Source organism: Nerophis lumbriciformis, linkage group LG18, assembly GCF_033978685.3.
Source record: "Nerophis lumbriciformis linkage group LG18, RoL_Nlum_v2.1, whole genome shotgun sequence".
Taxonomy (NCBI): domain Eukaryota; kingdom Metazoa; phylum Chordata; class Actinopteri; order Syngnathiformes; family Syngnathidae; genus Nerophis; species Nerophis lumbriciformis.
The window spans coordinates 32,408,180-32,424,661 of NC_084565.2; the positions used below are offsets into that span (position 1 = coordinate 32,408,180).

Genomic DNA, 16,482 nt, shown 5'->3' on the forward strand with positions numbered 1-16,482 from the left:
TTTTCAACCCATATTCAATTGAATGCACTACAAAGACAACATATTTGATGTTCAAACTCATAAACTTTTTTTTTTTGCAAATAATAATTAACGTAGAATTTCATGGCTGCGACACGTGCCAAAGTAGTTGGGAAAGGGCATGTTCACCACTGTGTTACATGGCCTTTCCTTTTAACAACACTCAGTAAACGTTTGGGAACTGAGGAGACACATTTTTTAAGCTTCTCAGGTGGAATTCTTTCCCATTCTTGCTTGATGTACAGCTTAAGTTGTTCAACAGTCTGGGGGTCTCCATTGTGGTATTTTAGGCTTCATAATGCGCCACACATTATCAATGGGAGACAGGTCTGGACTACAGGCAGGCCAGTCTAGTACCCGCACTCTTTTACTATGAAGCCATGTTGATGTAACACGTGGCGTGGCATTGTCTTGCTGAAATAAGCAGGGGCATCTATGGTAACGTTGCTTGGATGGCAACATATGTTGCTCCAAAACCTGTATGTACCGTTCAGCATTAATGGCGCCTTCCTAGATGTGTAAGTTACCCATGTCTTGGGCACTAATACACCCCCATACCATCACAGATGCTGGCTTTTCAACTTTGCGCCTACAACAATCCGGATGGTTCTTTTCCTCTTTGGTCCGGAGGACACGACGTCCACAGTTTCCGAAAACAATTTGAAATGTGGACTCGTCAGACCACAGAACACTTTTCCACTTTGCATCAGTCCATCTTAGATGAGCTCAGGCCCAGCGAAGCCGACGGCGTTTCTGGGTGTTGTTGATAAACGGTTTTCGCCTTGCATAGGAGAGTTTTAACTTGCACTTACAGATGTAGCAACCAACTGTACTTACTGACAGTGGGTTTCTGAAGTGTTCCTGAGCCCAAGTGGTGATATCCTTTACACACTGATGTCGCTTGTTGATGCAGTACAGCCTGAGGGATCGAAGGTCACGGTCTTAGCTGCTTTTGTGCAGTGATTTCTCCAGATTCTCTGAACCCTTTGATGATATTACGGACCGTAGATGGTGAAATCCCTAAATTCCTTGCAATAGCTGGTTGAGAAAGGTTTTTCTTAAACTGTTCAACAATTTACTCACGCATTTGTTGACAAAGTGGTGACCCTCGCCCCATCCTTGTTTGTGAATGACTGAGCATTTCATGGAATCTACTTTTATACCCAATCATGGCACCCACCTGTTCCCAGTTTGCCTGTTCACCTGTGGGATGTTCCACATAAGTGTTTGATGAGCATTCCTCAACTTTATCAGTATTTATTGCCACCTTTCCCAACTTCTTTGTCACGTGTTGCTAGCATCAAATTCTAAAGTTAATGAAAAAAAAAAAAGTGTTTATCAGTTTGAACATAAAATATGTTGTCTTTGTAGCATATTCAACTGAATATGGGTTGAAAACGATTTGCAAATCATCGTATTCCGTTTATATTTACATCTAACACAATTTCCCAACTCATATGGAAACGGGGTTTGTATATATATATATATATATATATATATATATATATATACATATATACAGCTTGGCCCCGGCCAAATTATTTTAACCCAATGCGGCCCCCGAGTCAAAAAGTAAAAAGTTTGGGGACCCCTGCTGTAAAGCATCTTTGAATACCCTGAAAAGCGCTATACCAAGTAAAATGTATTATTATTATTATTAATATGGGGATGGGTCAAATGCAGAGGATAATTTCACCAGAATAGTGTGTGTGTGTGTGACTATCAGTGGTACTTTAACTTTAACATTCAAAGCTCCAGACTACCACGTATTCTGACGTCACACAACAATGGCAGAAATAATTGAAAACGAATACATCTGAAATGTGTTATACTCTGACAAGAAAAATATATTGGAAATTGCAGTTCTTATTGGAACAATCGGGATTTTCTCATAACAGTTTAAATCACGGGTCGGCAACCCGCGGCTCTAGAGCCGCATGCGGCTCTTTAGCGCCGCCCTAGTGGCTCTCTGGAGCTTTTTTTAAAAATGTATAAAAAATGGAAAAAGATGAGGGGAAAACATTTTTTGTTTTGTTTTAATATGGTTTCTGTAGGAGGACAAACATGACACAAACCTCCCTAATTGTTATAAAGCACACTGTTTGTATTAAACATGCTTCACTGATTCGAGTATTTGGTGAGCACCGTTTTGTCCTACTAATTTTGGTGGTCCTTGAACTCACCGTAGTTTGTTTACATATACAACTTTCTCCGACTTTCTAACAAGTGTTTTATGCCACTTCTTTCTCTGTCTCATTTTGTCCACCAAACTTTTAACATTGTGCGCAAACGCACAAAGGTGAGCTTTGTTGATGTAATTGACGTGTGTGGAGTGATAATCAGTCATATTTGGTCACTGCATGACTGCAAGCTAATCGATGCTAACATGCTATTTAGGCTAGCTATATGTACATATTGCATCATTATTCCTCATTTGTAGGTATATTTGAGCTCATTTAGTTTCCTTTAAGTCATCTTAATTCAATTCATATCTCATGACACACTATCTGTATGTAATATGGCTTTTAATTTTTTGCAGCTCCAGACAGATTTTTTTTTGTATTTTTGGTCCAATATGGCTCCTTCAACATTTTGGGTTGCCGACCCCTGCATGGTTTAAACCAATGCCTTGCACCTTGCAGAGTTCATAGGTCGCTTTTGGTAGGTGCACACTTTTTTCCTCAAGTATCCATCCCGTTTCTACCACTTGTGCCTTTACAATTGTGTTGGATACAATGTCATATTTGGGTGTCCCAAGTAGGTCACCAGAGCAGCCACAGAAGACAGACGAGCAACGGGCCTTCAGCCAGGGCCTGCCTCTCTTGCTCTCTTAACGCCTCCCTCCCCATTATAAGCGGCGGTGCGCAGACAGAGAGGCAACACACGAACATGTCCACGCCGGAGACGCTGCCAGTCACGCACACCTGCTCGCCTTGCGCAGTCCCTCTCGTTGGCGCCCTGCAGGGGTCCAGCAATGTCCACGGATGCCTCCTCTCATGCTGACCAGCATTTGCGCTTTGGAAGTCTTCTAAGTGCGCCTCTTCTTCTTCTTCTTCCACCTCCTGCTCCGAGTCCTCCCACGTCAAGTGGAGTATAGTGGCGCGGCTCTCCGCAACAGCCTCTCTAAACACCTCCACGGAAGACGGATCTCGTACACAGCTTCACCCATGGAACTCTAACTATGGAATACCACTGGATACTGCTGCTGTCTGTCGTGCTGCAATCCACCTTTCCCACAGGTACGCGCTCCCTTCTTATGTTCTTTTTAACTTGGCGACTTGTTGCTTGGATGGAGCTCATCTTTACGCATGGCGCGCTTAAGCCATGCTTTTACTGCGCGATGCTCCTTTTTACGCACAAAGACGGCACTTGTCGCTGTTGCGGTGATAATTGACACGCCGGGGCGAGAGGAAGTGGACACCGTGAATGTGGATACCAAACACGCTTCTTTAATTATTCAAACGAGGCGAGCTGGGCGCCTTTTGGAATACAGGATCCCCCCCAAAAATGTGGTGTTTTGGTGCAGGTTCACACTGAGGCTGTCATTATAGGGAATGCAACCCCTCCCGATTTCATGCAAACTGTTGGACTGCATGGCTGCACTTGTCTGACATTTTGAAATGATTAAACAGTATGGGGAACAAAGACTTAATTTAAAGTTATTTGGACACTAGGGGAACATATAAGGGTTAGGGTTAGGGCTAGGGTTAATAATAAGCAATAATTCTGATGTTATTAGGGAAGACTCTTAGTTAATGGCTTACTGGTTGTATAATAAGGCCATGCAGAATAAGGCATTAAAAAGTACTTAATAATGACTAATTAAGAGCCAATATGTTACTAATTTGCATGTTAATATTGGTGAATATGTTCCCCATACTAAAGGGTTACCAACATAGTAAATATTAAAGTGAAACTGACTAGACAGGGCATCATTTTAGAGGAACACCACAAATATGTACACTAATTCTAAGTAACAAAGACTTAATTTAAAGTTATTTGGACACTAGGGGAACATATAAGGGTTAGGGTTAGGGCTAGGGTTACTAATAAGCAATAATTCTGAGGTTATTGAGGGAAGACTCTTAGTTAATGGCTTACTGGTTGTATAATAAGGCCATGCAGAATAAGGCATTAATAAGTACTTAAAAATGACTAATTAAGAGCCAATATGTTACTAATTTGTTCCCCATACTAAAGGGTTACCAACATAGTAAATACTAAAGTGAAACTGACTAGACAGGGCATCATTTTAGAGGAACACCACAAATATGTACACTTTGATGAAATATTACCCTGAAGATGTTCAATCTTGTCATGCATTCAACACCAACGGTAAGACGTCTCCCTCCTTTTTCTTAATTCCATTCTGATGAGGAGCTTGTATGGGAGAATATCTGCAGGCCGCCTGCAGTGCATGCACGGGCTTACCTGTCATGTGATGCAATGGGCCACGCCACGAAGTTTGCCTTAAGCCCGTTTATGCACGCAGAGGGGGTGCAAGCAGGCCTAAATCACCTTTAGCGTCTCACTCACGGGAAGCTGATGATTAATGGTGGAACTGGTCCTCCACTGGTGCAGGCGCGAGGCCACAAAAATGCACCGTCATCAGACAAATATTCAGGAACTGTTGTAAACAGACTCCGAATTGAACCGTTTGCTGTTTTGTGATTGTGGAGATGCTTTATCATGCTCCATTTAATTTTACATTTAAGGGGTATCAAATGTCTCTGATGACACTTAAGACATGGCAACATACACATTGCCATTATCAGCAGAAATAGTTACCTTGGAGTCCCATAATTAGGCCTGTTAGTGTAGATTGCATCTAAACTCCTACTGTATTTTGCATTTAAGGAAAGAGGTCCTACCTTATTTGATGTGGCACGGAAGGGATGAGCTGGGCCTCGGTTGAGCGGTTTCAAGCACTCCTGTGAGAAACCACACTGTTGATGTTTTCTTAAGAGAGTCACCTTTTGACAGCAGAGCATCCATCAACTTAATTGTGGTCCATATCCGCCTGCAGAGACATTTGATGTTCTTTAGTGCCGGGGTTCTTAACCTTTTTTGACTTTGAGGCCCAACTTTTTCAGGGCGCACTCAAATATTAACACTGAGTTAGTAATCGTACTCTTGATTTTAATCGTACTGAACTTTTTCTACTTTTTTCAAATGACATGGAACCATGTGGTAATCACAAACAGTATTATCTATCTAACACATCAATCTAAGACTTTGGTCAGACTGATTAGACAAATAAGTACTAATCAAATATACTGCATAAGAAGGGACTCATGAATAACTGACTGAAAATAAATTTACATGCAACCATCCATCCATCCATCCATCCATGTTGTGCTCAAAATAAAAATAATCCAAATTAATAATAAATATGTTTACTAACTAAACTGTCAATTAAAATAAGGTGCGAATTAAAATACAGCTTCACCACTTTAATCATGATTTTTGCGCTTAAGAAACTTCTCTCTGACTTTAGCTGCAGGCTTCTTCTGTTTGTTTGAGATTATCATTCCTGCAGCTGGTGGAAAGGTATATTACGACTGAGTACCGCTGCAGCCCATACAGATCTTTTTGGCAGCAGTGTTTTTCAACCACTGTGCCGCGGCACACTAGTGAGATACAGTCTGGTGTGCCGTGGGAGATGATCTAATTTCACCTATTTTGGGTAAAAAATATTTTTTGCAAACCAGTAATTCTAGTCTGCAAATGATGTGTTGTTGTTGAGTGTCGGTGCTGTCTAGAGCTCGGCAGAGTAATCGTGTAATACTCTTCCATATCGGTAGGTGGCAGCAGGTAGCTAATTGCTTTGTAGATGTCGGAAACAGCGGGAGGAAGCGTGCAGGTAAAAAGGTGTCTAATGCTTAAACCAAAAAATAAACAAAAGGTGAGTGCCCCTAAGAAAAGGCATTGAAGCTTAGGGAAGGCTATGCAGAACGAAACTTAAACTGAACTGGCTACAAAGTCAACAAAATCAGAATGCTGGACGACAGCAAAGACTTACTGTGGAGCAAAGACGGCGTCCACAGTGTACATCCGAACATGACATGACAATCGACAATGTCCCCACGAAGAAGGATAAAAACAAAGTAGATGCGGTAAATATAGCTCAAAGGAAGACATGAAACTGCTACAGGAAAATACCAAAAAAAGAGAAAAAACCACCAAAATAGGAGCGCAAGACAAGAACTAAAACACTACACACAGGAAAACAGCAAAAAAGTCAAAATAAGTCAGGGTGTGATGTGACAGGTGGTGACAGTACACCTACTTTGAGACAAGAGCTATAGTGATGCATGCTTGGTTATGGTTTAAAGTCATATCCAACAATTGTAACAACGACTTTTTACTGTCAACTCAGTTTCGTTTTTTAATGATTTCTGCTGGTGGTGTGCCTCCGCATTTTTTCAACGCAAAAAATGGGCCTTGGCTCAAAAAAGGTTGAAAAACACTGCTCTAGGGGGCATTCGCGGCCCATTTTATGGTTAAGAAACACTGCTTTAGTCCAAAGTCAGAGTCTGGAGGGGTCAAAATTATGTTGCAAAGTCACATTGTCTTGGCTAAGTGCTTTTTGACTCATGATTGTTGTCATAAAAACATGACAATAAGATTGTGTTTTTGTGTGCCTTATGGCTATGTGATGGCAATTGATGATTTATTTCTATAGAACAGTAACCAATTTCGTCTATAAATTGTCACTTAATAAAGCTAAAAATGTACAGTGGTACCTCAGTTGAAGAGTTCACTAAGTTAAGAGTGTTTTGAGATAAGAGCTGTCTCTTAGCAAAAATTTGAGATACAATACAAGCATCCTCGCCCTTAGTTGGCATAGAAAATGTCACAGTGAACCCCACAAGATCTGCCCAAAACCTCTGGTCTTCCTCGCTTGCGTTAGCTTATAGCCAGAGATGGACATAACTTATTGTTTCCCAACCATTGGAACGAACCAAGTGAGTGTGAATTAAAGTGCTGAGAAGAAGAAGCGGATGATATTCATTAAATTAAGGAAATAAATCATTCAAAACCAGACCAATTGTGTAGCAAAGCAGTACGAGTGTATCACTGCTAGTCTGCACCATACTGTAGCAGAAGTCTAACGCCAGCTAGGGACGTTAAAAAAATATACTTAAACGACGGACATTCGTTCATGAAAAAATAGAGAAGCTGTTGATGGTGTGTTTGACAGAGATACCAAGGTAAATGCTGTACATTATTATTACATTACTGCATAAAACTATTGTAGTTGTTTGCACTACATTCTATTGTGTTGTTTTTCGTACAATAGTTCTTATTTAAAAGTTTGTTTTTCTTTTTAAAAAGACGTGCTGTTTTGGGGGTCATGCACCATGCACCGATGAAAATGTACCGTATTTTTCGGAGTATAAGTCGCACCGGAGTATAAGTCGCACTTGCCGAAAATGCATAATAAAGAAGGAAAAAAACATATATAAGTCGCACTATGAAAAAAACTGCGACTTATAGTCCGAAAAATACAGTATTTGAATTACTTTCAATGGGTGACGACAATTTGAGATACAATTGTTTTGAGTTGGGAGCTCTGTCATAGAACCAGTTAAGCCTGGAAATTGAAGTTTTAATCTAGTACCATGCTTGTTTTATTTAGGAATAGCTTTATAAAAATCTTTGGTTAGCGGCTGTGATGTTTGTTTTTCTCATGTTTTACAGAATAACTTAACGAAGAAAATAATGACAGCAGTTTTATTTATTATCAAGCACTCACGCATTAGCCTATTTCACGGGGAGATGCAACAAATTTGACACGAAACTGCCACAGAAGATATTATTCGCCCCTGTCTTTCACGCAGAATTCAGCAATATTAGCCGGCATTTTTACACCTGTGTTCCATCGCTGATGCTTTTGATACAGAACAGCGATGTAGGATATTGCTGTCAGGAGGGGCAAAGTTATTCTGGCCGTATTCTGCCTTTGGAGGTGATGTCAGAGCTGCAACAGAGATAGAATGGTGCCTGTGTGTAAGAGAACGGCATTAGGCAGGGATACTGGTGTGGGGTTCAACACCTGTGACTCGTTTCCTTCATGATGTTGTGTTGAAAGCGGTGGTTGCTGTGCTGCAGTATGAGCCTCTTAAGATCCGAACTCTTGTATGGCAGGCATTTAAAATGTATCCTGGCTATTTGGGCTCTTTGGTACCCCATTAGTACAAAAAAAAGTTAAAAGTTGCCATCTGAACTTTTGAATGCGTTTTCAGCCATCTTGACTTTAACATGTGAGATTGTATACTATTCTTCCATCACTAATTGGCAGTACAATGTGTGGAAAGCAGTGTCCACATATGTAGAAACGAGGTACAGGAGATTAATGTGTCACAAATGACACTGACACAGAATTGCAGGATAGGAAGACTCCATGTAAAAGCGCTTTGTTTGTGTTCTGTGTGAAAGGCCTCTTCTGTTATTGCTTTCACATGGAATATTGTGGGATCTCTGTGTAAACGAGGCTAAAGTCTCGCCCTGCAGCAGTTCCGGGGACTTCGGAAAGAATAAACTAGTTCCATCATTTCCCTACAGACCGCATTTAGGATTCACCTAAAGTTTTTTGGTTTTGCGGTTGCAAACATGAGATTAGTCCAAGCCACTCTTTACAGTCTGCTAATGGGATGGCAAAAAAGCAAATGTTGACTTTTCTCAATGTTTTTATGTCAACCAGATCTGCAGAACTTGTATTTAATAAGCTTAACAAACATGAAGAACTAACAAAAATGCAGTCGGGTGGAACACAAAAAAATTGACGATTGACCTGTTGACTCCTTAATTGAATTAGGACAAAATAACTTTGTGAAGGGTTTATGAAGCTGTAGTGAGGGATGATGAAGTTTTAATGTGTTGATAAAATAGGAGCTCGCCGCATGTGAGAGTGTTGCCGCTACAAAGCCTGTGTTTTCACCGTGTTTGATGTTGCTGGCACAATCTTTTGTTTATAAGGATTGCACCTTTAATCCTGTTTTAATGCACAATAATCTGTGTGTGTGTGTGTTTGTGTCAATGTGTGCATGTGTGTGTGTGCTGACATGGGGGGAAAAAAATATGCCAAAACACTGTCAGCTAAATTGTATTCTTTTAGGGCATGTTTATAATGTCATAATCATCTGACTCACACCTTCACTCCGAGAAGACTTCAATTAAACACATCTCATCTTGTCATGGGTCATAAAGGTGTCAGGAGTTCAGACGGAGTAGGCTTTGCATTGGGAACAAAGGGGTCGCTGGCTCAAGAACCACGGTGGATAAAAACTAAAAAAGATAAGACAGAATGTTGGAATGTTTGCATTTTCTAATTTTTTACACACATCACCCTCTGTAAAATGTGATCATGATATATAATTGAAAGTTACCCAGCAAGCACAATAAATTTAAACAACGTTGAGAACTTGTTAAATTAGGTCCTGACGTTGAGCAAGTCAGACCTAACGTTGAAACAACATGCTTTTTGACGACGTTTAATCTATGTCGGGTCCTGACGTTGATTTGACCATTGAATTTTGGTCATTTTTCAACCAGTTTTTTACAACACTAATACAACGTTGAAACAACATGCTTTTTGACGTTTAATCAACGTCAGGTTGTAACGTTGATTTGACCATTGAAATTTGAAAAAAAAAAAAGACCATTGAAAAAACCTCTAGAAAGAGGTTCCGCAGCCTCCGTAGCAGAACCTCCAGGTTCTGTAACAGCTTCTTCCCTCAGGCAATAAGACTCTTGAACGCATCATAATAATCCCCTCAATTCCCTCCCCAAAACGGATTAACTCACTGGAATATAAAGACAATATAACATACATCCATAAACAAGGATGCATATGCAAAAGTGCAATATATTTATCTGTACAGTAATCTATTTAGTTATACCTGCACCTTATTGCTCTTTTATCCTGCACTACAACAAGCTACTGCAACAAAATTCCGTTCTTATCTGTACTGTAAAGTTCAAGTCTGAATGACAATAAAAGGAAGTCTAAATCTAAGAAATTTGGTAATTTCCCAACCAACAACGTGGATCCAACGTTAGACACCAACGTTCTCAATTTATAAATACAACTATTTTGCAATGTTGTTTCAAAGTAAGTTTTAAAGGACATGTATGTACAATCAATGTTGTATCAATGTCTTGTGCCTGCTGAGGAGGCATTGGAATAGGGCAGCAAGGTGCCTTTTGGGCTAAGAACAGATGTTTGACTGAATTGAATCGACTAACAATTAAATTTGTTTTTACTTTAAAACACATACATATATCTAATGCGATAGGAGAATCCCTTATGAATATTGTGAACTCCTGTTTTCATGCCAGTGTTATATAGTGATGGGATCACCAGTTCTTTTGACTGTACTGAATCACTAGAATCAGTTCCTTAAATTGAGTCGTTCAATAAATTCGTTCACCGAATCCCCCGCCCCCTACAGTACAGTGCAGACATTCGCGGGAGAAGCAGCAAATAGGGTGAACGCGAGTCCCTACACAGCTCTGTGCATGCAGTAGACCAGGCAGTGAGTGACTGACACAGCGCCACAGTCAGCACAGTTCAGTACGTGAACCTGAATCACTTCTGCAGCAGCAGTTCTGTGTGCAGGTCGGCGAATCACGAGTCAGTCAGTCACAGCTTCCCCAGCGGCAGATCTCGGCGTGTGTAAGTTCGCGAACGACACAAGCCCTCAGCACCCAATGAACGACGCGCACAGTGACTGAACGAGAGCCTCAATGTGACGTCCTCCTCCGCGACACAGTCAGTTCTCTGTGTCAGTAGGTCCGCGAGTCCTGATTCTGTCGTTCACTGAGTGATTCATGTCGTTAATCCGCGGTGAACGAATCGTTCGCTCAGTCCCTCCCCCCGGCCCCACGATGAGTAGCTGGCTGCGTCGTTCGCCGACGTCGAGGGTTCAGTGAGTCACAGAATGCGCCAGTTCCACTCATACCGGCATGGTCGCGGCGGAGCTCAACTGAACTGAGAAAGGAACGAATCAGTTCATGAAGTGATTCGGTTCAGTACGTTCACTCAAAAGATTCGTTCGTTTGAACGAATCGTTCGCGAACGACACAACATCAGTGTTGTACTGAGCAGAATAATGTTGGGAGTGGAGCTGTGCCATAGCTGACAGTTTGTTAGTATCAGCGCCTCTGCTGGCTCTAGCCAAACAGTGCACTGTATTTTGCCTTAATTGCTTCAAGACACCTTTAACTAACAATGACTCCCTGTTGCAGCTGTGCAACAGTACGTTCGTAAACCTTACTTGTGGCACGCTAGAAAATGAGCCAACATCGCGCACTCGACTCTCGATTCTGGCTGGACCAGGCGGGTCACAAGTGTATGTTCTTTTCCTGGACACTCAGCCTCTTGTCTAAAAAAAGACTCTTTTGCACCCCTTTTACAGGCCACGCTAAGCCCACCATCACCCCGGCCGGGCCTCACCTTGTAGTCCCGCTCAACGCGCCCTTCGACCTGCGGTGCCAGGGGGATAAGGAGATGCAGTGGCAACGAGAGGAGCGTCCCAAGGTGCGGGGAGAGCGGAGGACGGAGGGCGTGTCGGCGCTGCACATCGCCCGGGCCCAGCCCCTCCACATGGGCCGCTACGTCTGCTTGGAGAGGACGAGCGGGCAGCAGACGTCCATCTACGTCTATGTAAACGGTAGCGTCACCCAAGCTGCAGGGTAAAACAGAATGAGTTAGGATGTGTGTGTAGGTGTGTTTCCACACAGAGTTGTAAGGAAGTAGGCCCACTCAGGTACCGTTGACATGACTGTTGGACCGCCCGTCCCCACTGGCCCAGCGCCATCACTGCAGGATAGTATCATGTGCTGATCAGTCATGACTGAACACTTCTTCCTTCTAGGCATCAAACACAAACCGCTTTTTCAGATGCTGAGGCCAAGTCAGACGACGGCAAAGCACACAGTTGGTTGTTCTAAAGTGTTGAGCACGTTGTGGTTTTTCTCTTTTGTATGCTGATAACACACCCACTGCACCTATGATACCTGCAAGGCAGAGAATATTTGTGAAAAAAATCGCAGAAAGCCTTATATGCTCGGTGGCAGAACATTTACACAGCCTTCTTTTACACAGAAATAAATGTAAAAAGTCAGTTTTAATGTCAAAACGCCATTTTAATGTTGTCCGATGTGATGAAAATCTTTTATTCAACTGATGACTTTACGTTGTGTTTTGAAAAATCCAAAGATAAATATGGAGATAATAGTTGCATTAAATTACAGAAAAGGAGGATGCATTTTGATACAGTGATAGCATACCGTCTAATAGTGTGACTCTCATGTTTCCTTGCTTTGAAAAGGCTCAATTGCATGAAAAAGCAAACCAACCAACACCTCACTCATACACCACCTCTGATCCCCTTTGTTTGTTTATTTTCCTGGCAGACCCTGACAACCCTTTCAGGAAATCGATGGTGTTCAACATCCTCACTCGCGTGGGTGATGCTGCATCCATCCCCTGCCTGGCAACCGATCCCAGTCTGGCCAACCTGCGCCTGGAAACCTGTTCCAGCTTGCCTCTGGCCAGCGGTCTCAGGGTGTCTGCCAGCCTGGAGCAAGGCATGGTAATCTACGACACCCAGAAGGCCTACGAAGGCTGCTACGTGTGCGTCGGGACGCTGCGGGGGCGAGGTGTACGCTCGCACAACTACCATCTGACAGTCAAGCCAGGTAAATGCAGCAATGGAGGCAGTCCTCGTCCGGTTTCTCTGTTTGTATGTCGCAAGGTCGTCACACGTTGTCTCCACTTCATCAGTGCCTGTGGCGCCGCCTGTTATTGAGATGCAAGCGCCCGAGCTTGTCATCCTCACGCTGCACGAGAGTCTGGTCCTCACTTGCAATACCACCAATGTCAACGGCGAGATCAAGCTGAAGTGGGTCACGCCACTTGGCTCGGTGAGACACTTCTGCATTATTTTCATCCTGCATGAGTCTGTTTCCCGAAAGAAAAATACTGCAACTTGCAGCATTGTCACATGCAGCACAGTGGAGGCCCTGAGGTGACAAGTGATACAATATCAAAATAATTTATCTGTTTCACGGTCAAACCTGTCGCTATCATCATACCTCATACCTCTTCAAAAATAAGTCAACCACTGTTTTAGGTCAGTGTTTCTTAACCATAAGGCCAGGGCCCATTGTTGGACTACAAGCTCCCCCTGCATCTATTTCTCAGCCGTGGTCCGTATCAGCCGTAGCGGTACTCAGTTGTAATACATTTTTCCACCACTTGTGGTAGTAATGACAACTCCATACAGAAAGAAGAAGTCTGCAGCTAAGGTCGCAGAGAAGTTTCTTAAATGCAAAAATTATGACTAAAGTGGTGCAGCTTTTAAATTTAAGTTAAAGTTCCAATGATTGTCACACACACACTAGGTGTGGTGAAATGTGTCCTCTGCATTAGACCCATCCCCATGGTCACCCCCTGGGAGGTGAGGGGAGCAGTGAGCAGCAGTGTGTGCCGCGCTCAGGAATCATTTGGTGATTTAACCCCCAATTCCAACCCTTGATGCTGAGCAGGGAGGCAATGAGTCCCATTTTTTCTAGTCTTTGGTATAATTCTCCCGGGGATTTTAACTCACAACCTCCCAGTGTCAGGGCGGACACTCTAACCACAAGGCCACTGAGCTGGTACATTTGCACTTTAATTGCATTGACAGTTTAGTTAAGAAACATATTCGATATTCATTTAGTTTATTTATTCGTCAGTTATTTATGAGTTCCTTCTAATGCAGTACACTTGGTTAGTACCGTATTTTTCGGAGTATAAGTCGCTCCGGAGTATAAGTCGCACCGGCCGAAAATGTATAATAAAGAAGGAAAAAAACATATATAAGCCGCACTGGAGTATAAGTCGCATTTTTTGGGGAAATGTATTTGATAAAAGCCAACACCAAGAATAGACATTTGAAAGGCAATTTAAAATAAATAAAGAATAGTGAACAACAGGCTGAATAAGTGTACGTTTTATGAGGCATAAATAACCAACTGGTATGTTAACGTAACATATTATGGTAAGAGTCATTCAAATAACTATAACATATAGAACATGCTATACGTTTACCAAACAATCTGTCACTCCTAATCGCTAAATCCCATGAAATCGTATACGTCTAGTCTCTTACGTGAATGAGCTTAATAATATTATTTGATATTTTACGGTAATGTGTTAATAATTTCACACATAAGTCGCTCCTGAGTATAAGTCGCACCGCCGGCCAAACTATGAAAAAAAATGCGATTTATAATCCAAAAAATACGGTACTTGTTTTCCTAATCAGCCTGACCTAAACCTAAGGTTTATGTGTCTGCAAAAAATTATAATCTTTATGATTAACACATGGTTTCCCTTTGGAGTTGAAAAGTTGGGCCCCGAAGTCAACAAGGCTAGGAACCCCCACGTAACTGTGATTAATGCGAGCTGTGACGAAAATGTCTACTGCAGAGAATGCTGGTTCTCAGCAGGATATGTAATTTTTTAACATAAAAAAACATCCCTCTGCATCTTGGACTTTTTCAGTTTATGGCCCGTGGTGGAAAAAAAATTGACAACCATATTTGTATGGTTATTTATACGTTTTTTTGTAAATGTGTTTAGAATTGCGCACTGGATCAAACCCCTGATTTTGGTATAGGTCATCTTGTCCAAAAAATGTGTCACAATGCACAAATGCAGTATTTTTTTTTTACCCTGTCTAAAACCTCCCGCACGAGCGCTGGTGAATGAATGAGAAAGGGGCCAAACTTCACTGCTGCGTAAGCTTCGAGGTGTGCGCCATGCATGTGGTCTTCCTCCCCCATGCGTGTGTATGTGCATGCGTACACTTGTGTGTGAGTGCGTGTTTGCGCACCGGCCCACCGTGTCAGTGTCTTTGTGCTTGGCAAGGATAGACGTGCAGACGGGGTTAATCTGTAGAGATTTCTGGGCGTTGACAGGGTGCCGTCTGGTATCCACAGCAACCAGCAAAGGTTGACACTGCTTCGCGTATCCTGGCCGAGCACTTCCATCACATACGCGGCGCCACCCTGCAAATCGCCGCCGTCACGCACCGGGACGCCGGCCGCTACCGATGCGAGGCCGAGAACGAGAAGGGTGTCAGCACACGGTCGGTGTGGCTGGACGTCTACGGTGAGTACAGCTGCATTAAATGAGTTCCCCTGTATGAGCTGTATCAAAAGGAGTCTTTAAAAATAAATGTTTTGGGATAAATTCATATCATTATGGTGGTTGTAGTTTGCAGTTGCCTAAAACTGCATTGCAGAGGGATAGATATTGTTCAATTAAAGGGACTGTTTGTAACTTGCTCAAAGCAAAGCTTTTTAAACCAAAAGAATAAAACTAGAACACATGATTTATGATTTAAATGATAGCTATACTTTGCTAAATCGCTATCATAAGCTGACGACACACAAAACTAATCTGCGTGTGTGTTACGTACAAGCCTAGTTTGTGCCGTACCGTGCTAAAAGCCAACATCCTGCATAAAGGCTACAAACAGCCTCTTTCAAAAATGACATTCATTTATGGCTAGTTTGTTTGCTACTGTGTGCTTAGCTGTTGTGTCGCTGCTTGATCCTAGTGCCCTCTGGTGTAGTCTACCATGTTTACCTTTTGTACATGACGTCACTAAAATATAAGAGAAGACCAACCTTGTGTGCTTACTGGAGGAAATTTAGATGTTAACTGGCTGTTCAAAAGTGGCGACTTGTCCAGGGTGTACACCGCCTTCCGCCCGAATGCAGCTGAGATAGGCTCCAGCACCCCCCTTGACCCCGAAAGGGACAAACGGTAAAAAATGGATGGATGGATGAATGGCTGTTCAAAAGTGAACACGCTGCAGGAATGCTTGTATCTGCTGGCTTACTGTATATTGGAGATTTTAAATGCAGGCCAATATAATCCAATACTTGTTTTTTTTGCTGATATCGACCCGATATCCAATATCAATATCGAATCAGGACACCCTTACTTCCTTCTAGTGTACCCTTAATACAGCCCTATAATTAGTAATATTATTATGACTATCGCGTCGTAATCGTATATATATTTTTTTTAGCTAGTGGTCAATTGTTGATCATTGCATTGTGGATTGATGAGTTTCATACATGGTACAGAGGACGAGGGGTGCACAAAAAAATCCATTCACATCCAAAACGCAATTTTTATTTACCCTGATTCTAAATCAATTAATCATTTTGAAAAAAAAAAAAAGTTTTTTCTTTATTTATCTTTATTCTTAATTAATTTTTCAAAATACATTTTTAAGCCATCTCCATGCAACCAAAAGGGTTTTTTCTAACCGGTAACCTGTTTTGAAAATGTTTCAATACAATTATTATACCAAATACTACATTGCCAGAATCGGTTTGAATCGAAAATTGATTCTGAAACGAATCATCGCGCCAGTAATTGAATCGTATCAAATA

General features: G+C 42.0%; 1 protein-coding gene across 3 annotated transcripts in view; it reads left to right on the forward strand.

Moving 5' to 3' along the window:
- The window catches only part of kita (KIT proto-oncogene, receptor tyrosine kinase a), a 129,649-nt gene that overhangs the window by 52,282 nt on the left and 60,885 nt on the right, over nucleotides 1-16,482 (forward strand). The window contains exons 1-5 of one of the 3 annotated variants that reach the window (XM_061978099.2): nucleotides 2,931-3,257; nucleotides 11,442-11,696; nucleotides 12,442-12,726; nucleotides 12,812-12,951; nucleotides 14,992-15,184. In XM_061978099.2, coding sequence (XP_061834083.2) covers nucleotides 3,200-3,257; nucleotides 11,442-11,696; nucleotides 12,442-12,726; nucleotides 12,812-12,951; nucleotides 14,992-15,184 — 931 coding nt within the window. In that variant the 5' untranslated portion in view covers nucleotides 2,931-3,199. Of the gene's footprint in view, nucleotides 1-2,930; nucleotides 3,258-11,441; nucleotides 11,697-12,441; nucleotides 12,727-12,811; nucleotides 12,952-14,991; nucleotides 15,185-16,482 lie in introns of those variants that run through there. The other 2 variants (XM_061978100.2, XM_061978101.2) reach the window with 2 other exon arrangements.